At 44.1% G+C, this 26354-nt stretch overlaps 1 protein-coding gene across 6 annotated transcripts in view; it reads right to left on the bottom strand.

Annotated features, from left to right (window-relative positions):
• Positions 1-26354, bottom strand: part of FAM120B (family with sequence similarity 120 member B) — an 84892-nt gene that overhangs the window by 44104 nt on the left and 14434 nt on the right. For 5 of the 6 annotated variants that reach the window (XM_082405374.1, XM_082405372.1, XM_082405370.1 and 2 more), the window contains exons 3-6: positions 22855-23035; positions 11143-11244; positions 4347-4519; positions 817-909 (exon numbers count right to left, since the gene is read on the bottom strand). In XM_082405374.1, coding sequence (XP_082261500.1) covers positions 817-909; positions 4347-4519; positions 11143-11244; positions 22855-23035 — 549 coding nt within the window. The remainder of the gene's footprint in view (positions 1-816; positions 910-4346; positions 4520-11142; positions 11245-22854; positions 23036-26354) is intronic. The other variant, XM_082405373.1, reaches the window with a different exon arrangement.

Here is a 26354-nt window from a genome sequence, read left to right on the forward strand (position 1 = left end):
CAGGGATATGAAAAGGTGCTCAATATCACTAATCATCAGGGAAATGCAAATCAAAACCACAATGAGGTATCACCTCATAACTGTTAGAATGGCCATCATCAAAAAGACAAGAAATAACAAATGTTGGAGAGGGTGTGGAGAAAAGGGAACCTTTATGCACCGTTGGCGGGAATGTAAACTGGTGCAGCCACTCTGAAAAACAGCATGGAGGCTCTTAAAAATTAAAAACAGAACTACTATATGATCCAGCAATTCCACTTCTGGGTATTTATCAGAAAAAAATAAAAATACTATCTCGAGGAGATTTGCACCCCTATGTTCACTACAGCACTATTTACAACAGCCAAGACAAGCAAACAACGTAAGTGTCCACCGATGAGTGCAATGGATGAAGAAACTGTGATACACACACACACAATGGAATATTATTCAGCCGTAAAAAAGAATGAAATCTCGTCATTTGTGACAACGTAGACTGAGGGCATGACACTAAGTAAGTGAAATCAATCAGAGGAAGACAAATGACATATGATTTCACTTCTATGTGGAATCTTAAAACAAAACAAAACAAAACAAAAACAAAAACAAAAACAAAAACAAACTGACAGACATAGAGAACAGATTGGTGGTTGCCAGAGGTGGGGTAGGAGGTGGGCCAAATGGGTCAAGGGGTTCAGAAGGTAAAAATTTCCAGTTACAAAATACATAAGTCATGGGGAACGTTCCTGTAAAACACCAACCAAATGTAAAGAAGGCTGGCAAGTGTGCCACCCCTTTGGTCAGGTGGGCCATCCTCAGAGGTGTGACAGTCAGTACCTGCAAGTCTGCAAGCTCCATGGTGGTCTTTCCTTCGAGGCACAGGGCCTGTGCGATGAAGGCGTGCAGATCCTCCAGACAGAGGGTGTCCACCTGCGTGGGAGAGAGTGCCAGCGTCAGCCCCAGGAAAACCAGCTCTGACCAAATACAGGCATGGGACGCATGCATGTGCACATACACACGTACACACGTACACACACACACACACACTGGCAGCAGAAGAGACGTCAGTGGAGGTGAGCAGGGTCTTTTCTCCCACCACCCACAGTCCCTGGTGTGAAAATCTCCACGACACCCAGGGCCAAGCTGGACAGGGGAGCCTGTTACTCACTAGCAAGGCAGAACGCTCCAGAACGCCTGGGGAAAGCCTGAGCTATGACCAAGTCTAAGTTTTGGAGCAACACAGGTCATCAAGTTTTGACACAAATTTCCGGAACTGACAATTCAGGGGTTTGCAGACGGAGAGCACCCACAGCTGGCCTGAGCCAGAGTGGTCAGAGCTGGGATAAACACCCACCCTTGCCAGCCCCAGACGTCAACTGTGCCCTCAGATCCCAGTTTAAAGGAAACCAGCGTTCCCCAGATGTGAGTCCCCTCCCATCCTTTGTGGAATCAAAGAGTCTAACCAAAGTGTGAGTGAGAAGCAAGGAGAGACAGAGACATGGAGAAAGCGATGGACCATGGAAAGGAAGAGGGGATGGAGTTCAAAGACGGCGCCAGGCTCGGCCATCGGCAACACCTCTGCACCCTCCTCACAGGGTCACGAGGCTCAGCCACCAAATGCCACACTGGTCCCGTCACTATCCATTTCCATGTTTACTCCAAAATAGTTGTTGCCTTTGTATAAATGACAGCTGTAATTATTTCAGGGAAAAACCAAGAAATCTACAAATGAGCAGCACTCGTGACCAAGAAAAAAGATCCCAATCCACAGAAGCACAAGACCAAGCAGAAAGTATTTCTTTTTAAACCCATAAACCCTCACCTCTCTCTGCTTAGACAGGTTTGTTGGCATACAGTTAGTTCTACTTCTTGCCATTAGCAACTTTTGCAGAAGGCTGATTTTAAAAGACACAACCTATGAGAAAGGAATAACTCTTTCATGTCATATTTTTTTCAGTTAACCTATTTCATACTCTGCCACCACCTTTGTAATTAACAAATCTATAACATATCAGAGGAGGCAAGAGTCTTAGTAATACCAATTTTTTAGAATTTCGCATAATGGATAATACTATTATTATAAAGTATTTGCTCCAGTATGGATTATAAAAAATATGTAAACTTTCTATGATGCAAACTTACACTTCCAGAAAAGCTTCTCAGATAAGCCTCTGATAAAAAATGCTGCTCACTTGGAGGTATGACTCCAAATGAACAAAAGAGAGGGTTTCGTTTCTCTACATGTTCTGTACACTGAACAGTATGTAGTTATCCCATATGGCACATCAAAACATCTAATTTAAGCTTAACTATATAAAAGTACAGTATTTTTTAAAAATTACCTTTTTAGTCTTATTAATCCTGAGAGAACAGTTAACCCCGTGAATAATAACACAGTACAGTACCTTTTGATCTGAGGGACAACGCTGATGTGTCGATTTGTTTTCTAGTTTTAAAAAGTTCCAATTTGAATGTGTCCTTGCAAGTCAAACCAACACTGAGTCTATCTCATGCTGACTTACACTAAAGAGATCTTCACTGAAAAGGTAGTTACTGGTAGAAAGAAGGTAAAAGTAGAAGTTTTCCTCCTGATGCTTGTCTTGCTTCAGGTTTATATAAATATGTGAGATGTAAAGTGACTGTTCTGTGATTTGGGATTTTTTTCCTGCTGCAAGTGGATTTTCATAACTAACGATCACTTGCACAGCTGACAAGAAAGCAGAGCTGTGTCGGGTGACTGTGAATGGGTTCAAGGACCTATCTCTACTGCTGGAAAAAATAATGCAAAACGTAGTCCTAGGAGTGCTAATACATGGCATCACTATCCGTATGTTCACACGGAGTATTGAGAAGAAAACCACTGATCTTTCTGGAGGAGAAAACTCAGCTATCGGTCATCTACCACTTCTCAATTCCCTCTATGGGTCCACCTCAGCCACCTGTAGATTCATAAACAATGGACAGAAAATATTAACTGATAATACATGCATGTACATTTAGTAAAAATATAAAAAGAAATATATTTTTACATTTAAATACTAAATAATCCTGCCATCATTTATTGATTTACACTTTGCTGAGTCTGGTGCAAATAAAGGAAAGTTCTACTCAAAACTAAAGTTGATACTGGTGCGTGTGAAACCAATAAAGAAGCAATAAAATCTCTAAGGGTGATTTAACTATATATACCACGTTTGTACAAAATGCAAAATACAGGACTAGCTATAAAATGGCAGAGGACTTTTAGAAAGGAAAAATCAGTATATGATTCCCCTGAAATGTAATTCTACCATAAGTTTCTTAAAGACAATCAATGATTCCTAAAGTGCATTCAGGTTTGAAAAACAGAAACATAATTTTCTATTCCAGACAAATGAAAACTTGATGGTTATGGCAAAGCAGACGCAGACCTATCACCTATGGAGACCAGAGGAGGGGACAGCTGCTGGGGATCAGGAAAGCTGGTGAGAAGGTCTAAATGGCTCAAGAAACAGACACTTGATGGCAAAGGACTTTTACAAACAGTTCAGCTGGGGAAGGGAAGGGGAGATGGAAGGTATTTAAGCCCTTCTTTTGTTGAGGTGTCCCAACGTTATCATGCACATGGAAACTAATAAAAGGCGAATGTTTTCAGTGGCCCTTGTAAGCTCCCTGCATAAACTAACGAACCGCACGAACGAGGACCTGGCGGCGCCTCCCCGTGCGTGGCTGTGGCCTTCTCCACCCCGCGCGTGGCCCAGCTCCGCGGGTGGGGGTAGCTGACAGTGACAACCACCCTGGTGGGCTTTTCTCTGGGCACCTGTGCAGGACACTTCTCGCCTTCTACAGCATGCCTGGCCAGCAGCCTCAGGAAGAAGGTGTGACCCCGTTCGCAGGTTGAAAAGCGAACATTTGTTACATGACTTAGGAAAGTTGAAGTAGTCTCCCCAGAAGCACAGAGCTACCAAGGAAGAGCTGTGACTCTAGCCAGGTCAGCCGGACTGCAGCGCTGGACCTTCTCACCATTACATGAAACCCCACCAACAGGAACCACCACCCACATAGGGACACGGGAACAGTCCAGAGCCCAGAAAGCTCGGCAAGCGTGAGCAAAGTGCAACAGGGTTCCTGCACGGGTCAGACGCCTCAAGCCTCTATCACACTTAGGTGCAGGGCCCACCTCTAAGTCCGGCAGCAGACAGGGCTTCGCAAATGCACGCCCGCACAGAACCCTCACTGGAGTCCGAGCATTTCGAAGGACTGGAGTTTATGGCACAGACACTGGGCGGAGATGGTGCAGGGGACCAGCCCACGGCTACATCCCAGAGCACCACCCCCCACGAAAGGCGAGGGGTGACAGCAGCGGCTTCGACAGGAAAGGAAGTTACCTGCACAAAGAGGTAGATCAGGAGGCAGCACAACGCTTGAAAGGGGCTCTCGACCACCTGCAGCTCTTCTCGCGAGAAGGAAAGGTCAAAACAGGCCAGAAGTGTGTCCAAGCGCTGGGCCTGTAGTCCTGCCTCTTGGCCCAGCCACAGGAGCTTCAAACTAGGCGTTCCCCCTAGTTAGAGGAAAGTCCATTTACCGTGATTCTTTGCACTAGCAGGTTATAACACGCGTCTGCAGAAATACAATAAAGGAATAAAGGGCACTAACCTCTTCCCTTCCCAGTATCCGTGGGCTTTAAAGTGTAAAGCAACTGGAAATAAACGAGAACAGAACTTCCTGGTTTTAACAAGCGGAAACCCTAAGAGGTCAGCATATACGTATTTCACTGAAACCAGTCTTCTTTTTTCAAATGGCTACGTTGTGGGGGAAGCAGGCTTTCTCCTACCTGCGCTGCGCGCTGTGCTGTCTTAGGGCGTGAGGCACAGCACAGCTGCGATGGGGTGCTTGGCGGAAACACCACCGATCTGCTGTTAGTTTGCTGTTATTTCCCCAGACTAGTGGTTTTCAAACTTCAGTGTGCAAAAGAACCAGCTGCCAAAACTGTACAAAATACATTTCCTGGGGTCTGTATGCAGAAATTCTGCTTTGCTAGGTAAGGTACCTGGGAGTCTGCACTGAACAAACTAGAGACTGGGATAAGCAGGGCATCTGTGAGCCCCATGCTTTGGAAAGCACATCCCTAGAACTACGAAACAGAAATTCCTAACATATTAAAATTCTACTAAATTTGTGTTTTATTCCTACATTTCATATATATGTTTAAATTATTAAAATCAAAGAAAAGAAAAACTTCTCACTCATCTACCCAAGTCACCATCAATGGCAGCACGAGTCTGGAGGAAGACACGGCAGCCCTGCTCCTTCTGCCCAGAGGCGCCAGGCCTGGGCTGGGCCAGGTCCTGCCAAGAGCAGCAGCTGTGACTTCCTGTAGGTCCCGTGGCTGTAAGGCATCCTCAAGTGCAAGGACGGCTGGACCTAACCATCCCACAGCTTCACTAAGAAAACAAAACTCACTAACCAAATGGTATCAGAATTAAGTGACTCAAAAAAGGAAGTTCTTCCCCTTTTCTGTTTATGCTTCTCACAATGTCATTCAATATTCTCAGGTGTGTATTTCCCACCATCAGAAGTGAAACAGCCCAGCAAAAGTCACTTGCATTTCTGATATGGCTGAAGTGTTCCCTCCTCCCCGAAATACTTTTTCATTATTTATTAAATCATCTTTTCCCTTGGAAGAAAGAAAATGAAGGTAATTGGCAAAAACAAACAAAAAAAAAAACAACAGCACTCGTTTTTAAGATATATTATTCCAAGAGAATCACAGGGTCAGCTATTACTTCTTAGAAACACGCTTTTCTGGAAAACAATCATCTTGCAGGGGTCTGCAAGTAGCAGCCTGTGGGCAAAATCCAGCTCATTGTCTGTTTTTGTACAACCCATAAACTATTAATGACTTTCACATTTTTAAATAGCTGAAAATAGCAAAGTAAAAATATTTCACAATATGAGAAAATTGTATAACTCTGCCGGAAAAGATCAAGGGTAGCCCTTACACTTTACCCAGAGCTCCATGGGCAGCTGAGATGTCCCAAAGAACAATCCAGAGATCTAAGCAGGTGATCTGGTCTGTAGGTCACCAACTACAATACACTGCCTCTGAAACACATCAGCTTCAAAAACCAGATTATGTCACTTGGCAAAGGTTTTTGCGTGAATCCACGGACAGACAAGAAAGTCTCAAGGCTTTTCGGAGCAACCGAGCCCTGAAGGGCCGCGCAGAGGGACAAGGAAAGTGGTCATTTCTGTGAACGACAACTTGGAAGACTGTCTGAGATGCCTGGAAGGACCCACCCCAGGGTGGAGGCTGCTGGATGCCTCACTAGTAACAAAGCAACGGTCCTGTGTGTGCTTTTACAGCTATAAATGCACGAGTGAATGAATACACTCCTACACTCTAAGCCGTGGCATTTCTGTGTGCTTTCTATATGGAAATAATATAATCGTTGGGTTTTAGAGTTATCCTATGATTATTTTCCTTGCATATTCCTAGGGTAAGAAACCATAAAACTGTCTGGTTTGTGTGCACTCTGAGAACAAGAGAGGTGACACTTTCAGAAATTAACCTGCATACACTGTGTCTCAAATTTACTTGTGAAGGTTTTAATTCATAAGTCTGATTTAAATTAATATTTATTTAGCATTCTGTTGGAAAGAGCACCCCTGGCCAAAAAAAGACAAAATAAAAAACGCTGACTACTCACATGCAAACTGAATCTTTATTCTGGTTGGATACACTTCAGTAGCCTATTTACAATAAGCAAAAAAATTCATTCAGATATAAATGGACTAGAATGAGTTGACATCTCAATGTATTAAACTCTAAACTTCCATGGATGAGCTAATTTCATGTTTTCAAAATAACAGTGTTATACTGCTTCTACCTAATACATTCAAAATATAGTGAATTAGGTATAAAAAGCAGTCAGTGCAAAATTCAACCACTGGCTTGTGACTCATACGTGTATTTGTAACATTTAGTTGACAAAGCTTACAATTATCTTTACAAATGGAAGAAACACACGACTGAGGTTTTAAATCCATTTATTCTAATCCACAACATCAGGGAGGTGGCTTCAGAGGCTGGGGCCCTGACAGCATCTCCTCACGAGGAGCACATTCTCTCACCCACAGAGCAGGTTGGTGACCTCCAGTTACCACCCACAGAAACCGCCAAGATTTGACAACACTTTTTTCACCTGTATTAACAAGTGTCAAGATGGAAACCTTCAACAGTACATGTAAGAGGAGCTGAAACAAGAAAACTTCACTACAGTTGTTCAGCAAATGATGGAAGGAGTCAAATATAGCCCTTTCTTGTCATAAAATATACCACTCCACCTCACTTCATTTTATAAAATAGTCTTCTAAGATGATCTGCAAGATTCTAGTGAGTCAAACATCTTTATACAGCCAAGAAATACTAAGTTTACTCACTGATTCTTGAACAACACTTTAAAAAATCATTCTATTGGGTTGGCCAAAAAGTGCCCTCAGTTTTTAAGTAAAAATAAAAGACACATTGTTCATTTTCACCAAGAACTTTATTGAACAATGTATTCACCCTTTTGTTCCACTACCTTCTGCCATCTTTCAGGCAACTTCATAATTCCATCTTCCCAAAACTTTTTATCTTTTTGAGCAAAGAACTGTTCCAGGTGCCTTTTACAGTCTTCCAGGGAATGGAAATTTTTTCCATTAACAGAATTTTGTAAAGACCAAAATAAATGGAAATCCAAAGGTGCAATGTCTGGTGAATACAGCGGATGAATCAGAACTTCCCAGCCAAGCTGTAACAGTTTTTGCCTGGTCATCAAAGAAACATGTGGTCTTGCATCACCCTGATGAAAGATTATGCATTTTCTGTTGACTAATTCTGGATGCTGTTCATCGAGTGCTGCTTTCAGTTGGTTTAATTGGGAGCAGCACTTGTTGGAATTAATCGTTTGGTTTTCCGGAAGAAGCTCATAATAGAGAACTCCCTTCCAGTCCCACCATATACACAACATCACCTTCTTTGGATGAAGACCGGCCTTTGGTGTGGTTGGTGGCGGTTCATTTCCCTTGCCCCACGATCTCTTCTGTTCCACATTATTGTACAGTAACCACTTTTCATCACCTGTCACAATTTGTTTTTTGTTTTCATTACATTTCAGTAGAGAATTACATGTGGAAATACAGTCAAGAAGGTTTTTTTCGCTTAACTTATGTGGAACCCAAACATCCGCATAACCAAGCTGGTGCAAATGATTTTCAACTCTTGAGTTGGATATTTTGAGTATGTCGGCTATCTCCTGCATGGAGTAACGTTGATTGTTCTCAATTAATGTCTCGATTTTATCGCTATCAACTTCAACTAGTCTACGCGAGCGTGGAGCATCATCCAGCGAGACATCTCCAGCATGAAACTTCGCAGACCACTTTTGACACATTCGATCAGTCACAGCACCTTTTCCTTACACTACACAAATCTTTTTTTGCATTTCGGTTACATTTTTACCTTTCTTGAAATAATAAAGTAAAACATGCCAAAAATGTTGCTTTTTTTCTTCCATCTTCAATGTTAAAATGGCTACACAAAAATTCACCAATTTTGGTTAAGTCTTTTATTAAATGCACGTTGATATGACAGCTGTCACATACAATCTAACAAAATTGTTTTGAATGAAGTTGAAGACAACTAAGTGCTACTAGAGCCAACTTATGGAAAAAACGAACGAACTTTTGGCCACCCCAACAGACAGACAAATTACCAATTAGATACGTGCCATCAGCTTTCCTAGGTTTGTAAAATAAGGATATGCTTATTATGACTAAAAAATGGCTCTGTGAAGAAAAAAAAATCATCTACACTTTGTCTAAAGAAGAATCTCCAGTTCTAGAGATAGAAAGCTATTTCAAATGCTTGCCTGTTATGCGGTCCAAGACTCACACCACAAAATGCAGAACATTCGTAAGTGAGGTGTGTTCAGGATGAACAAACACACATGGACGCAAGGATCCTGTAAGGGTCGTCTGGGGAAAGGAAGCTAAATTTCAAGGTACACCCTTCTTGTGTTACCAGGAACATCATCTTTCATGACATATTGTAAGATAAGTGGAATGTAATATCTATACAATTATAAACATAATATAGCTAGTACATCTGGATGTGTGTATATGTACACACACATAAAGATGGGGATGCGGATGGAGTATATGCATGTAAATGAGCTCCTTGAATAAAATATACCAGTAATGAAATTTATTTTTCTGCTCCCTGGCTGGTCATTTATAATTCTTTCCCTTTTTAATTCTTACCTAATTTTTAGGTAATCTTTATAATTTTTCTGCTCCCCTTCTGTCTCCTTTCCACTTTGTTAAAAAACATCTGATTTATTTTTTATTTCCACCATTTAAGAAAGCAAGTGTTAAATCATGTGTGCTGTTAGAGGAAAAAGTCTTTTTTTCTACATTGGCCACTACATTGGGAGACTCACTGAAAATGTTAACATTCATGATATCAGCCTAACTGAACCATCTCAGGAGAACAAGAAGGATCAGACATGGTCCCCTAAAGCAACAGCTCTAGCAGTGCCACTGGCCTTGCTGGAAAGGACAGCTTTAATCAGGCAGCAAGGACACCTTGCACCTGTGCACAAGGGGCCTGCCAAGGTGAGGCTCAAGCAGCAGGAGTCCACTGTTTTTAATCCCACATTGTCAGGGTGGTGGAAAATACCTGAGACAGGAATTGGATAGTCCATTTTCCAATTTAGTCTAAAACCACTTGCCATTTTTCCTCATGGATATAGAAAGTTATTTATATATAAAAATCTTGTCATCTTGTATCATTATTAACATAAGCATGAACAGAGTCATTCATCTAAACCACCTGCAACAAAAGTTCAAGATCCCATTTCCAGTTTCCTAGTGATGGCAGACGTGCCGTCCCCGGTTCCTTCTGGAAGCAGAGTCCCAACTGCAGTCTGGGTGTGCCACACGCACAAACCTGTGGTTCACAAGACCCAGAAGCAGTCTCTCTGATAAATGAATGACTTCTAGAGCTTATTAACACCTTATATGGAGTGGTCTCTAAAATTAACTCATAATCATGAATAACCAAATATTCTCCATAATTCAAATGAGGAAAAGAACTATCGTAATCACCTTCCACATTATTTTTGGAAAGCTCCTATAAAATGAAAATTACACATATAACAGAACACTTCTGGGAAACGATTTTGGCTCTCCTTTCAAAATACTTCTTGCTGTAAAACCAAATGTCAATTCATCTTAATTTGTTTTTGTGATCAGCACCTTTTTAGGTTCGAGTATATCACTCACCAACTGAGAGAGTAAGGAAATATTCCTTCAACTTCTCTCCCTACACAATTCCACCTATAAGAAAAATGTTTTGCAGTGCTCAAATCCTTATTTGGTAAATTATAGGCTTGAGTGATGGAAAACAATAGTGACTTGAGAGAATTTAATACATACAAAAACGGAATATAAAAGTTTTAGAAAAGTATTTGTTCTCTGAAACAATAACGAGGGCCACTAAAATAAACCCTAAACCGCCTCTTCTTCAGCTGTCTGTATGTAAAACACTATCTCCTACAAACACGCTTCACCTTTTTCAGATACTAAGAACTCACAGGAAGGAAGGGTTTACTTCAACTAATTTTTAGGAGAACTTTGTTTTTTCCTCCCCTCCCATTTCGTGTTTTAAGATACCTCCCTTGAAAAAACTTTTTTTCCAGTTAAAGTAACTTTTCTTCGCCTCCCCTCCCCAGTTCCTCAAGCCCACCTCCAGTGGTGGGAACAAGACGAGAACTGACTCAAGCAGAGTAGCAAGAGCCCAGCCTTGTTAGTTGGGTGGGTTTCACTGAGTGGCGGCCAGGCGTCAGGCACTGGGGCCCGGCCCACGACGACCTTTCTTTCTCCCCCTGGCACGGACCCTGAGCAGCGGAGGGGAGCGAGACAGGACGATTTGGCAGGCGGGCCCTGGGGAAACCGGTATAATGCCCTTTCCTCAGTTGTTTTAGAACTTTATTAGATACACTGCTCTGGGACCCATGGTAGAAATGAAAATTAGTACGTGTACAGTTCTGGAAAAGTATGTTTCCACAGAGATCAGTATTGGACTTGCATCACATGGTGAACAAATCAGTGATTTATTTCAATCAGGGCTGTCTGTACCTGGAATGTTCATCTGCAGAGGCCTGACGAGGTCCGGCTGCCTCAGTGGGTTCCCAGAGTACACAAACCACTCCTTGACAGTGGGGCAGGTGCTGGCACCACCTGAGTAAAAACAGCTGCATCAGTGGACATGCGTGAGTGCCAATTCATCACCAGGCTAACACTGCACCAGACCCACGTCGGCCGGGACCAACTCCACGCTGGTGAGCACAGTGAGTTCTCACATCCAAGGTCACTGAGAGGCCTTGGGCTTCCAGCAGTGGGTCCCCTGCCCTCTGATCTGACGGCCATCCGTTCGTTCCAACAAGAACGACAACCTTGGGAGGGGGGATGGCAGGATCACCTGGGTAAGTGACTATCGGGGGCAAAGAGGTAGCCACGGAGATGACTCCTGCAGCATTCTGCCTTCCTTCCTTCCCACCCTCCCACCATTCCAGAAAACATTTACAGAGAACTGGAGGAACAGGACAGTCCTTTCTGTTCTTAAATTCACTACTTTATGCAACTATCAAGACTATTGTTATGTCAGACAATTCAGAAAGCTGACAGAAATAACCTAGAATTAAAGGCCTTTCTGTCTGTTGCTGGATTATTAATTGCTACACAAGTTCAGCTGGCTTCCATTCTTCTACCGTCCTCAGCAGAGCGGAGGTGGCGGAAGCCTGTCCTACTCAGCGTTCCCTCTCAGCCTCTCGCAGCCATCAGCGCCTGCCTCCCCTGCGGCCCCCAGACCCTGTCCGCCCCCAGGGCCCTCTCACCACAGCAGCCCTGGCCTGGCCACAAGGGGGACTCCCGGCCCCCCCCCCCCCCGACGCCAACACCGCCCCGGGGAGAGCAGGCCCCTCTTCAGCCTCACCCCCTTTCAAGCCATTCTCCATGTCAATGAGGGCTTTGGGGGTTTTGCTTTTTTTTTTTTTTCTTTCTTTCTTTCTTTCTTTCTTTCATTCATTCATTCATTCATTCATTCATTTATTTATGGCTGTGTTGGGTCTTCGTTTCTGTGCGAGGGCTTTCTCCAGTTGTGGCAAGCGGGGGCCACTCTTCATCGCGGTGCGCGGGCCTCTCACTATCGCGGCCTCTCTTGTTGCGGAGCACAGGCTCCAGACGCGCAGGCTCAGTAATTGTGGCTCACGGGCCCAGTTGCTCCGCGGCATGTGGGATCTTCCCAGACCAGGGCTCGAACCCGTGTCCCCTGCATTGGCAGGCAGATTCTCAACCACTGCGCCACCAGGGAAGCCCGGGTTTTGCTTTTTTAAAACTGAAAATCTGACCAGGTTGGTCGCTCTTTCTAATTAAGATCCCCCAATAGCTGCCCAGGGACCAGAAGAAAGTGCGGACCCCGGAGCCCAGCAATCGCCCAGGGCCTCTGAGTTGCTCGGGGGTTGGTGACCGGTTCCCGGGCAGCTGACGCTGCTGGTCTGGGGACCCCGGAGAACCATGGCTCCGGCTCATGTGCCGTGCTCCACTCAGCTGCAGCCCCCCAGGTCCCCACGCTCACCTTGTCTTTTCTTACCTCTGCATTTGGTCCGCACTCTCTTCTCTGCCCCCCACCCCCCCGAGGCCCACTTCCCTTGACGGGCGCGTGGTGAACTCCCCCTTTCCCTCACTCTCAGCTTAGGCGTCAGTCCCTCCACTGCGGGCCGGCGCCGCCCCCTGCACCCCCCAGCAGCCCATGCCTCCCTCCCTCAGTTCTCTGGCCAGAGTCCCGCCCATGCCTGCATATTTCCCGCGCTGCCCACCCTAACTGTGAGCTCCCCAGAGCAAGAACTGTGTCTTCTTCATATAAAACAAGGCCCAGAGCAAATATTCATTAACTGTTAAGTTTAATGAGCAAATTCATCTTAGTCTAAATTTCACACATACCAAAAATTTTTTAAAAAGAAAGAAAATTTGAGAAGTATTCTTAATGTTGTTAAAAACAAAACAATCCACTTTCTATATAACCCTCTTGGCCTAGGTTTTCACTACATTAAAAAATAGCCAACTGAGTGAATACTGTCCTACTCATGCCAAGAGACAAACCTTAGTAGGTTTAGTAACTCACACTCAACCGCTGCCATTAATGAACCTAGCCTGCCAACTGACTCCTTGGGAATCACTAAAACATTCACAAAGCCACACTTCACACCGCGTGGAAGTGACCATCTTTCATCTAAAACTGTTCACAGGACAGAGGTTCAGAGTTGACATCTCAAAGTTTTAATTCTAAATAACACACAAAGAAAGTAAAGATAGGTTTCACGATGGGAACTGGTATCCTTTATTTAAAAACACCTGATAGGGGCTTCCCTGGTGGCGCAGTGGTTAAGAATCCGCCTGCCAATGCTAGGGGACACGGGTTCGAGCCCTGGCCCAGGAAGATCCCACATGCAGCAGAGCAACTAAGCCCGTGCACCACAACTACTGAGCCTGCGCTCTAGAGCCCACGAGCCACAACTACTGAAGCCCGCGCGCCTAGAGCCCGTGCTCCGCAACAAAGAGAAGCCACCGCAATGAGAAGCCCGCGCACCGTAATGAAGAGCAGCCCCCCGCTGGCCACGACTAGAGAAAGCCCACGCGCAGCAACAAAGACCCAATGCAGCCAAAAATAAATAAATAAATGAATAAAAATTAAAGAAATAAAATAAAATAAAAACACCTGATAGACCTTCTGTTGTTTCCTTTCTTATTAAGACCCAGGGAGGTCATCTTTTGGACAAATATTCCAGGAGAAATGCCACACAGTATCAGTCGTTCAGCTGCAATCCAGGAGCAAACAGCTGCCCATCGAGACGAGTCCAATAGGAGCTGTGAACCCACCTCTGCATCAGGCCCGGCAGAGAAAACAGGCCCAAGGCCAGCACCAACACCAAGATCTCTCTTCCCTCAAAATTTAGACCACCACTGATGCCCAATCCCCTCTTTCCTCATTATTTTGACCAGCACTGACACCAAATTCCGTCTTTTCTCCATAATTTAGACCATTGAGGGTTAAGTGAATATTTACAAAGTATTTCTTGATTAACAAAAGAAGGGAAGCTTTTGCTTTTACAAGAAAATGATTAACTGACATCTGATGAGTTTAACTGACTAGGTCTCAGAACAACAAACTATGTTGCTTAAAACGCAGTACTTACAGCTATCTACTTAGAGAGCCTTGAATAGGAAACTCTTAATTTTCAAATAAAGTTAACTAGCCAGAGCATAGAAGTTCAATCAGAAATGCTGATCTGAATTTTCATTCCCTAAACATTTTATAAATTGTGGGGAAGGATACAGGAAAAGAGGGATAAAAACAAGCATCTTCTCTGAATGGAGGGCAGGTGTCTGCAGGTTCTTCTGCGTCCTGCCCTCACCTGGTGAGCTGCCCGGTGACAGAGACCCTCAATACGCCTTCGTTCCTCCTTCTGCCAGAAGAGGGTAAAAAGGCAGTGCAGAGCAGCTAGAAAATGCTATCAACATGGCAGAGTAAGTCTGTAGTCTGGATAAGGTCTCTGTCCAGACCTAAACATTCATTTGGAAGCACTTTCACTGTTAGTTCAGACTATGCCTACCACAGACACAGTTACAGCCCACTCCTTCTAAAAGCCACAGCCGGATGCAAAGTGTTACCTGAAATCTTCTTAAAATAAAAATAAATGCATTTTGCTTGAAAATCCTATAGTTTAGCACATTCTCTGGGGTACCACATAATTTCAGAGGTTTTAATCTGGTATGCACTTTGAAACAACAGCAGGAATGTTTGCAATAATTTGGTTTGTCTGAATTAAAATAATCTTCTTAAATGCCTACACATCAAGAAAAAGAGAAGAGGAAATTGAGTTTGGTAATTCCTAAAAGAAAAGGTTGATTTTCTCACTTGAACTTTCAATTTGCTAGGCTCTGAGTTCAAAAGAGCAAAGTAAAAACTCAAGTAAAATTTCTTTACTAGTTTTACTCTCTATTCACGCTATAACATTTTATATGGAGAACAGAAAAACAGCATAATCAAACTTGTTCTTCTGCTATTCCCAAAGAACAGACACATTATACTGCTTTATAAAAGTTTCTAGTATAACTAAGACATTTTCCCCTGCGAGCAAAACTGTGGCACTGTCTACACGTCCAACCGCTCTCCCATAAAAACTCTTGATTATGCCAACACACAGACTCTCAACAGTGCCCACTCTTCTCACACAACCTGGAGGGTCTGTGAGCACTGGGAGGGGAAAAGAGAATGAGCGGAAGCAATGTCACAACTCTAACCGCTCAAATGCTGGGATTTTCAAGTTTGATAACAATCCTCCAGGCTTTAAAAAGTATGTATGTGTCCTTAGGATCCTGTAATATTTTTTATATTGCTGGTTTAATCTATAATTATGTGTGGCTTTAGTCCTTAAAAAAATAGAAAAACTCTCCATTCTTTTTTGTATACATTTGAAAAAAAAAAGTCACCTTTTAGGTCAACCTCTAGGACTTGGATGAGCTGATGGCCTACAGGCGCTTTGCAAAGGCGCCACACGGATGACATGACCCCCTAACCGCCCATCACAAGACCGTCGTTCTCCTGCAACGCCCGTGGATTCCTAGAACGTCTGCTAAGTGAAAACGAGGAGAGAATGACAAGGAAAACGGACAGTTAACCTTAATTGTTAAAGACTGCCATAGGCGTGGGCTCTTCTCCAGAGCTGCAAGCCAGTGAGACAAGAGAAGGAGAGCAGAACAGGATCTGCCTTCTTGCATCTTTCTGAGTTCCTTCTATTTCCTAAAATATATCAAGCTTTACGGTGATTTGACCTAATTTTATCATTAGGGAGACTACAAAACAGAGACAGAGTTAAAATCCGTGGTAAGAATGGGTATGAAGCCAAGGATGGGCTGAGGTCTGAGCTGATTTCAGGGTTTCTCCCTACTTTTGGCCATGATGCCATTGAGCTGTCTAAATACCATATATTCAACTATATAAAATACGTGTAGGAGTGACAGCGACCAAGCACTCCCTGAAGAGGCGCCCTCCCACATTCCAGATGGACTGGAGTGTCCAACAGATCCATTATCCAAATCGTGCCCACAATTAGGAACTCTGAAGTATGAAGCCATCAATTCGGTGCTGTGCTGTGGTTCAGACCTCCAGGGTCCACAGCTGTACACCTGCAGGAGCCCTGGTGCTGAGCGTCGATGACCGTGGAGTTAAAGGCACCTTTGATTCTAAACCTCACTCCAAATGAGTGGGCTCCTGCCTGCCAGTCAGACGAGGCTTAGAGACAGCTGCTTACCTAGTGGGATTTGTGAGACCATCGCTCTCCCTCCCCTCCCGTGTCTGAAATTCAACCATTAGGGTAATCCTTTTCTAAGGAATGCCTTGCTAAATGCAAGTACTCCTGAAAAGGTAACATTTTAAACACACACTCAACACACATATATCGGTCACCTAATTCACCTGAGAAATCTTCCAAGTGCGGCAAAATGCCCCCTGAACAGTCCCTGCTCTCTCAGCCTAGTGGGGACGAGGGCCACTGGACAACACCCACATGAACAGGGTGCAAGGACAAACTGTAATAAGCTTAAGAATGAAAAGCACAAAGCATCTTCAGAGAGGAAATCAATTTTGATGATGGTGTAAGGGAGGAATCTGGGGGAGTTAGTTTTCAAGGGCATGAGGGATAAAGAGAACTGATCAGAAGGACGGGTCATTTGTAAACATGTGGATGGACCTGGAGTCTGTCATACAGAGTGAGGTAAGTCAGAAAGAGAAAAATATCGTAGATTAACACATATATGTGGAATCTGGAAAAATGGTACAGATGAACCTATTTCCAGGGCAGGAATAGAGATGGAGACGTAGAGAATGGACATGTGGACACATGGGTGGAAGGGGAGGGTGGGACGAATTGGGAGATTAGGATTGACGTATATACACTACCATGTGTAAAAGAGATAGCTAGTGGGAACCTGCTGTATGGCACAGGGAGCTCAGCCCGGTGCTCTGTGATGACCTAGATGGGTAGGATGGGGGGTGGGGTGGGAGGGAGGTCCAAGAGGGAAGGGATATAGGTATACATATAGCTGATTCACTTCGTTATACAGCAGCAACCAACACAACACTGTAAAGCAATTACACTCCAATAAAAAAAAAAAAAAAAAAAGGATGGTCTGAGCCAGAAAAATAAATTTTGTATTTTTCAACATGGATTTGGTTTTTAAAGCAATGCAAGTGAATGAAATCCCCTGTGGATAAAGGGGACAAACCCAGCTTTGATGGCCTCCCACCAACAGAGCCACAGAGAACAGGAGCCAGGCCAGCAACCTGCGGCTTCCAGCAAGAATGCAACGGTCCAGGAGGAGCTTCAGGAGGGAGAAGAGAAAGGCCCCGATGGAGAGAGGAAGCAGAGAGGGACACTTCTCCAAAAGAGCTGAGGATGAAGTGGTGAAATGTTCCCCAGATGCAGGAAAAACAAACCAGGAAGTAGAAGATGAAGAAACAGAACATCAGACCAGAAAGTGCAACATCTCTTAGCAGTTCCAATAAAGGAAAGTGGACATATGGGTGGGAGAAAAATGTACAAACATGCAGGACAGAACTCTCCAAGGGGAAAACAGTCACAAAAAAGGAACAAGAACCACACTCGCACTCAACTCCGTCAGCACCCAGAACACTCGAGGAGGGTGGGGTTGGCTGAGACGGGGCGGTCGTGCTGACGACTCTTCCCTCTCCGACAACTCCAGAAGCCACCACGTTCTCGAGTGGACACTTTTTACCTCGAGGCACCGTGCAGACAGCAGCCTAGGGCGGGACAGGCTGCCGCGACAGCAGGGGCTGCAGGCAGAGCCAGGAGCCGGTGCCGCGCAGAGAGGGCGCCAGAAGTCTGCAGAGGGGCACGCTCGAGGTCCTGGCGGGTCCAGGGCAAAGCTCAGCGAGGCCAGACGAGACAACCATGGGGAGCCCTGCTGACCGACCCGCGAGCTGCACAGGGCTCCGCGACACGGGGCCGCCCGAGGCCAGCGTGCAGAGACGCTGTCAAACACCGGCACTAGGGCGACAGCCCAGGAAGGCCCAGCCTCAGGAGCAGGGCCACTCTACCTCCTGAAATTCCCTATAAGGCAAGCCCTGAAAGGATTAGGTAAATGAACTGCCCGACAGGACAGAAATCGAGACCCTTCACAGATCCAAAATCTTCTAGAATACAATAAAAATTACTGGACATCAGAATAAGCAGAAATATGTGGACCCATTATAAGGAGGAAAAGTCAATAAACAGACACAGGCCCAGCAATGACAGGGATGATGGAATTAGTAGACAAGGACTTGAAAACAGCTACTGTGAACAAGTTTAAGTATTTAAAGGAAAACATGAAGACAGGGAAGAAAGAAATGGAAGACTGTTTTAAAAAGCTGAAAAACACAATATCTGAAATGACAATTTCACCGGATGGGTTACCAGCAGATTAGACATTGCAGAGGAAAGACGCTGTAAATGCGAAAACAACAAGAGTGACCCAAATTGAAGCACAGAGAGAAGAGGCATAAAAATGAGCCTTGGTGCCTGAGGGACACTGTGAGGTGTGACCCAGGCACGTAACTGAAGGCCCAGAGTGACAGGTGAGAGAGAGACTGAAAAAGTTGAGCACCGTTTCATGAAATGTTGTTTCTAAGTCAACAGGGAATAGAAATGGACCCAAAGAGCTCAAGAGTTGCAAGCAGAATAAACAGAAAGGAAACGACTCCAAAGCTCAGCTTAAACAGTGGCTGAAAACCAGAAATCAAGAAGAAACCCTAAGGACAGCCAGGGAATCACACACTTGCAACCTGTGGACACAACAGTCAGAAGGACCATCGTCAACTCATGAGAAACACAAGCCAGAGACAACAGAATGACACCCTGAAAGTGCCCAACAAAAATACCTAAAATTCTACATCCAGCAGAATTATATTTCTGAAATAAAGAGCAGCAGAAATGGTGCACACAGAAGACCTCATCTCACCTATTAACTCCTTTAAAAGACAACTGACTGGGACTTCCCTGGTGGCACAGTGGATAAGAATCTGCCTGCCAATGCAAGGGACACAGGTTCAATCCCTGGTCTGGGAAGATCCCACATGCCGAGGAGCAACTAAGCCCGTGCGCCACGACTACTGAGCCTGCCCTCTAGAGCCTGCGAGCCACAACTACTGAGCCCACGTGCCACAACTAGTGAAGCCCGCACGGCCTACAGCCTGTGCTCCGCAACAAAAGAAGCCACCGCGTTGCAATAAGAAGCCCGCACACTGCAACGAAGAGTAGCCCCAGCTGGCCACAACTACAGAAGTCCTGCACGCAGCAACAAAGACCCAACGCAGCCAAAAATATAAATAATTCTTAAAAAAAAAAAAAAAAAAAGACAACTGACTGTTCAAAGGAAGGGTTGGAAAACTTGGCTCATAGGCCAAATCTGGCTTGCTTGCTTTTATACAGTCTGAAAGCTAATAATGCTTTTCATACTGTTTTAAATGATTGGAAAATTATCAAAAGAAGAATTTTCTGTGACACAGACCGATGACATAAAATTCAAATTTTGTGACATGGGAAAACTAGATAAAGCATCACTGGCACAGCCACGCCCTTCTGGACGTAGGTCCATGGCACTTGACTCAGCAGGGCTCAGCACTTGTTACAGACTGTGGGGCCCTCAAAACCTAAAATATTTATTATCATCTGGTCCTTCACAAAAAAGTTTGCCAACCCATGGTTTAAAGTAAAAATAAGAATCGTGTGTTATGGGGTTCAAAACATATGCATAATCTCAAAAGGTTACCTACTATGTTTCCACTTATGTGACATTCTCAAAATGACCAAAATGTTGAGTTGGAGGACAGACTAGTGGTCACCAGGGGACAGTGACAGAGGGCAGGGTAGAAAGGGGTGGCATGAGAGAGCTCCCCTGTGGTGATGGACCATTCCTGTACCTTGACATGGGATAAAACTGCAAAAAACTATACACATACCAAATGAATGGGTGGACAAAATGCTGAAAAGTGAATAATGTCTATAATCTAGTTAATAGTACTGTGCCAATGTCAAATTCCTGGCTTTGATATTGTACTTTATTACATAAGATGTCATCTTTGGGGAAGTTGGGTGAAGGGTACATGAAACCCTATGAGCTATTTTTTGCAACTCCCTTGAGTATATAATCATTTAAAGAGTTTTTAAAATATACAGAATAGCAGGGAGAATGAAAGTACACTGTTGTAAGGTTTTTACAATACACATTACGTGGTATGATACTGAAGTCAAATTGTGACACGTTAAAGACATATATTATAAACCTTAGAAAAACTGCTAAAAAAAACAAGCAAACAAAAACAGGTAAATCTAATAATCCAAGTCCAATAATAAGCCAATATAAAACAAAATACTAAAAATTATTCAATTAATCCAAAAGAAGTCAGAAAAGGAGAATATAAGGGAAAAAAGAACAGAGCAAAGAGAAAAATGAAGACTTAAACCCATGAAGACATTACATGTACTGTCAAAAAGTACAATAAGTGTAAATGGCCTAAACAGTCCAATTAAAAGACAGAGATTGAAAGACTGTATATGCTGCTTAAAAGAGACATACTTTAAATATAAAGAAATAGTTTAAAAGTAAAAGGATAGAAGATACACCATAGTCATAAGAAAACTGGGGTGTGTATACTAGTATCAGACAAAGCCAGCTTCAACATAGGGAATATGATCAGATTTTCTAAAAAAGGGAAATCTCATAATGTTAAAGGAGCCAATTCATTAAGAAACATACAATCCTCTATGTACATTCACTAACAACAGAACCTCAAAAACATCTGAAGTAAAAACTAACAGAACTGAAGGGAATAAATAAAAACATCCACAACAGTATCTGGAGATTTCAACACTCTTTTCTTAAAAACTACTAACAAGCTGACAGAAAGTCGGTGGAAGACTCTCATAGCCCTCTTCACAATACTGGCATTTATAGAACACCGCGCTCAACTGTAGAAAAGACATCTCTTTTAGGTGCATGTGCAATAGTAAGCCAAGCCAAGCAAACAGCGCAGAATACGCTTTATTATATTCATCATAAATAAACCTGCAACAGCAGCTTTTTATGTTTACATCCTAATAATGTAGACTTCATGTAGAAAGCCAAAAAGTTGAGAAAGAAAAAAGGAAAGTGAGGATCAGTTGTGAAGATAAGTTCAATCTGAGTAATTTTCCTGTTATTGTGGTTATCTAATAAAGTTATCTCTATGGCTGTCAATAAATTGCATTAAGAAAGTATGAAATTTAAGTTATGAAGTTTATATATTTTAACCTCATTTAACAAAATACTCTAAAAATAATTCTAGGCCAATATTATTCTATAACATAAAATTTTTTCATGATGAAGATATCTCTTCTTTAATCATCGGAGTCAATGTGCCATCATTCATACTAAGAAAGAGTATGGGCTGAGAACCACGTAAGAAAAATAGAAAAATTATTTCAATAATATTTGGTTTCAAAGTTTACATAGGTTCTTCTGTTTCTGTCTTCAAATCAGCTTAAACATCTTTCTCATGTCCTCCTTAGGCCACATCAGTGTCTGAACTCTCACAGGACCGATGGGAGAAGGCAGCACATGCTGGGTGGTGCTGGGAATCTAATAAAGTCTGGGTGCAAAGAACCTGCCACTCCCTCCGCCCAAAAAAAGAATAATCACAACACTTCAATCTGATGATTCTATCACCACCTTTAGATTATGTAAATGTTTCCTTTCTGGAATAATATTAATAGTCATGTTGGTAGGTTTGGAGATAATGGAGTTTAGGCAAATGGGCCACAGACAACCTTTCACCAGGACTTTTCTGCTTCAATCCTTGCCCTGATAGTAGTGTGCTAGACTCTGTTTCTCATCCCAGCACCATCCGATCAGACCACGATGTTCCAGCAGCCTGCCTCAGGTCAGCAAGGCCTTGCACAGAGGTAACTGCATGCATTAAGCATCACTAGCCTGTGCTACAGTGCTCTCCGACACTCCCAATTCCCCCAGACTGTTCCTAACAGAGGGTTACAGGGTCTGATTAGTTTTATTCCTGGTGTTAAAGGTCCTCCCAATTTTACTGGCCTAGCCATGGACAGTCCTCTCCTTATATTCTTTGTTCCTACTGTGCAACTGAAATACAGATTGAAAAACATAAATTTAATTACAAAAACTCCAAAGGAAAATTTTGTTTATATTTTAAAATATGATGTACTAGATTACATACAATCATTTTACGAAACTCACATTCTGAGGGAGAGTAACTAGACGCTGTCTTCTAATAATAAACACACGCTATACTCCTACAGGAGGAAAGGGTTTTCACATTTCTTAAAAAGCACGAATCCTTTTAAGGCATAAAAATACAACATTTTAGGGACTTCCCTGGTGGTCCAGTGGCTAAGACTCTGTACTTCCAATGCAGGGGGCGTGGGTTCGATCGCTGGTTGGGGAAATAAGATCCCATAAGCTGTGCGGCCAAAAAAAAAAAACCTCGACATTTTACAGAAACAATGCACTTCTCTTTTAATGAATACTGCTCAACTGCTTGCTAATTAGATATAGACGTCCCAAGGCATTTACCCTTTATTCTGCACAGATGTGAGTGGCATTCTCCATTACAGATTTCACAGAGAAACAAACCCCAAGTCCTGAAAGAATGCACTCTACTTTGTCTGGCCAGTTCTCAGAATTCAGCTCCATGAGCACAGTCACTGCGAGACCACGACTCACCTCTGCCATCCCCCAGCAAGAGGGAGTACACCCGCTGCCGCACTGGGCGGTAGACGAAGGCTTGGCTGGGCAGAGCTTGGTCCATCGCGTCCTCCAGGCTGTTGCTGCATTCGACCTCCCCACTGCTCATGACGTTGTACACCAGGTAGCTCTCTGCCTGGACGTGATGTGCTCTGGCAACCTGCAGGAAATTTAAATGCACTGGTTTCTCGTTGAAAACAAAACAGTGGCCTTTAATAGGAAATCCAACGCCTCTAAGGGCCCAGAAATAGAGTAACTGTCACTTGGACTCATGACGTCAAGCTGGCCTCTGTGCTTCCTTTCCTTTGGGCTTCCAGCTCAAAACCTTCTATTACCCCTCTTCCTCCTCCTCCAATTTCCAACCACCCACCAGACTTGTCATACTTCCTTCTGCCGTCATTCATCATCCCGTCCACCTGACAGGGAGAGATGCTAGCCAGGGCTCCAGCCGCCCCCGCCAGTCTCTCCTCTCTCCAACCCACCCTTCATCCCAGCGATACTCTGCCTTCCTGGAAACAGAGGCCCAATCAATACCTCCTCAAAGCATCTGGCCGGCTACCACAGATTCTTCAGCCTGAGAGTCAAGGGAGGCCCCGCGGAGGCCTCCATCTCCTTTCCCGCGTACACCACTGCCCCTCGCGGACTCTCTGGGGCCCAACCTCCACGGTTCTGCAAGAACCCTCCCTGTGCTCCGGGAAACTGACCTCTTTCAGCCCTTCCCAACCAGCCACTTCCCAGTCTCTGCCCCTTCGAGGTTCCCCTAAAGCGTCATCTCTCCATAACCCTGTCACCCTCTTTGAGCAGCAACTCACCTACCCCTGGCCTGATGGGCTCAACTCACATTTACCCTACACTGGTTACCTGGCCTTACTTCTCCTATGAAACCATAAACTCCTTGGGATTAGAAACTGCATCACGTTCATTCAACTGTTCAGGAATTTTTTACTGAGCAGAAACTATGCACTGGGCACTCATTTCTTTCTACTTCGAATGCAGCACAGTGGCAGCACATGGTAGGTGATGAGATGGATGATTTAAATGGATACCACTTTCTCATTCAATGAGTAGTTGAGATCAGATGGCCTATAATATCCTCCATACAGGTTTCATGTTCCTGCAAAAACATTCTTATTACTGCAGGAATAAATTCATCTAGATTACTCTTCAGAATTTAAATCCAGGGTACCACTAATGGCCCTTAAAGTGTGCTGACAATAACCTGGAACATCAAAACCTCTGTGTGTCAGTGTCTCGTTATTCATACACATGAAGCAGCTCAGTCACGCCCATTCATTATTGTAGACTTGAGTCCTAATCCCTTTAACTCCTCACTTCCTTCATATGTAAAATAGGTTTAACAAAGGTGCTGACCTCACAGAACTATTGTGAGGATTAAATGTGTTAATATACGAGGCTGGCACATAGTGCACGGCCAATAGGTGATAACTTCTGCTCTCAGGCTGGACATACTCGAGTGTCTATCTCATGGCTAAAATTTCTTTAAATCAGGATGGCAGACAAGCTAGCAACTTTAAGGTCAGCAAGGATTCCAAAAGAGTTATTACCTGATGCTCTAACCAATCAAAGATCATTAGAAGTAACCTATTTCTCTATAATGCCCCTTTTGATACAGAATCTATCAGAAACAATATGGCTAGATATTTCATGATCCTTTTAAGGCAGAATACCTTCTAATTTATTCTCCTATTCCCTCTTCCATTTCTTACTCTTTTTTTATTTCAAAAGAGTTAGTATTTTGACAAATTTATGTATATAGCTATAATAAGTTATATTCACTCTACCAAGAAATCTTCAATTTTGGCAACTCTATAGAAATTGAGATGTAACGTTCTTTTCTGGGTATACACAGGGTTTTCAGAGAAGTTCTCTACAAGCATAATATTAATTCATTAATTAGCTCATCACCTCAGCATCTTTTTATCTCTGCCCTTAACTGCAGATATTATATAGCATTCCACACTTGGAAAACCTTTACCATATGCACCTAATCTGAAAATTCTAAAGCAAGAATTCAGTTTATCCAACAGTGTGTAACTCCGGAGGAAAGAGCAATGGTTGTGGGTGTGTGTACTCAGGTAATTGCTGCATTCAGCAACTTTGCACCTAAGGATTTCTAGGGTGACTATGTGTGGTCAAAATGCACACATCTGAATTTTGGTTACCTATTGACAGGGCTGGAAGACTCCATTGCAAAAAAATTTTTAAGGAAAAATTAAGGGAAACTTAAGAAACTTCAAAATTGTTTTCAAAGGTATCACTAAGCTCAATAAATGCGAGTGTCACTGGAACAGCACACTATCTGCCCTTACCCTCCTCCCACGCCCGCACCGGCAGACAGGCCTACCAGATTCTCCGGCCTCTTCCCATCCCAGGCTCTTTCTGCCAAACCTCCTGAGAGAGCAACCCCATCCCCAGCTCCTGCCTTTTTTGCCTCCAAATTGCTCCCCAAATCCCTGTAATCTGAACTCCCCCAAGCCCCTGGGTGACCACAGCTCTCTGAGGCCACCCAACCCTCCTATGTGCCAATAGCCATTCTCTGCCGTGTACCCAATGTTTCAAAAAACAAAGATCTGATCTCACCACACCTCTGCCTGATAGCCAATGCCTCCTTAAAGAGTGTAAGAACTAAGTCCTGAACTCTTTCAGCGCGCACGTGCTACCCTTGGCAGTCAGACCCAACCCGTCCGCACTCCCCTTGCAGGAGACCGGGTGAGATGGCCAGGACGCCCATGAGCACAGCGGAAGCCCAGGTGGGTATGGGGTGGGTGTGGCGAACGAGCCAGGGTGAGTGACGAGGAGCCCAGACGGGACAGGTGCAAGGCGTACACAGACGGGAGACCGGGGCGGGAGTCGGGGACTGGCAGGGGCCAGGACAGAAGAGAATGAGCAGAGAGGGCCTGGATGGCGCTGTGGATGTGGCAGGTGATCGCTCCGTCAGAGTCCTGGGCTGGCTGAGAAGCAGACACCACCGCCTCTCGAATGGGACTCAGAGCAGGGGGTTCCCTTACAAACTCTTCCACGCTCCTGCTTCTAGACTACTGACCATGACTGTGTCACCTCTCTAAGCGCCAATGAACTTCTAGACCAGCAGGGAAGGCGGCTGTGATCTTGTAAAGCGGCAAAGGCTTGGGTTCAACCCCGGGGTCTGCCAAGTACTAGCCGTGTGACTACTGCAGGCCATGTCACTTAACCTTTCACACCTGTGTCCTCACCCGCACGTCTAGCGACAGAGCTCTGCGATGATTAAAGGAGACACAGTGAGGAACGCCTTCTGGGAACCATGAGCAACTACATAGAGATGTATCATTGGAGAACCACCTAAGTAACCAAACTGAACACGTGCAAGTCGAGCCCAGGTTTAGTTCTGTCCTTCCTCTATGCTCTTCTCCTTCTTCCTCATCAGATGACCCCTCATTCTCTGCTGAGGCCCACCCGTCCCCGTGCTGTCATGTTCTACT

This window comes from Balaenoptera borealis, assembly GCF_965194805.1.
Source record: "Balaenoptera borealis genome assembly, chromosome: 9".
Taxonomy (NCBI): Eukaryota; Metazoa; Chordata; class Mammalia; order Artiodactyla; family Balaenopteridae; genus Balaenoptera; species Balaenoptera borealis.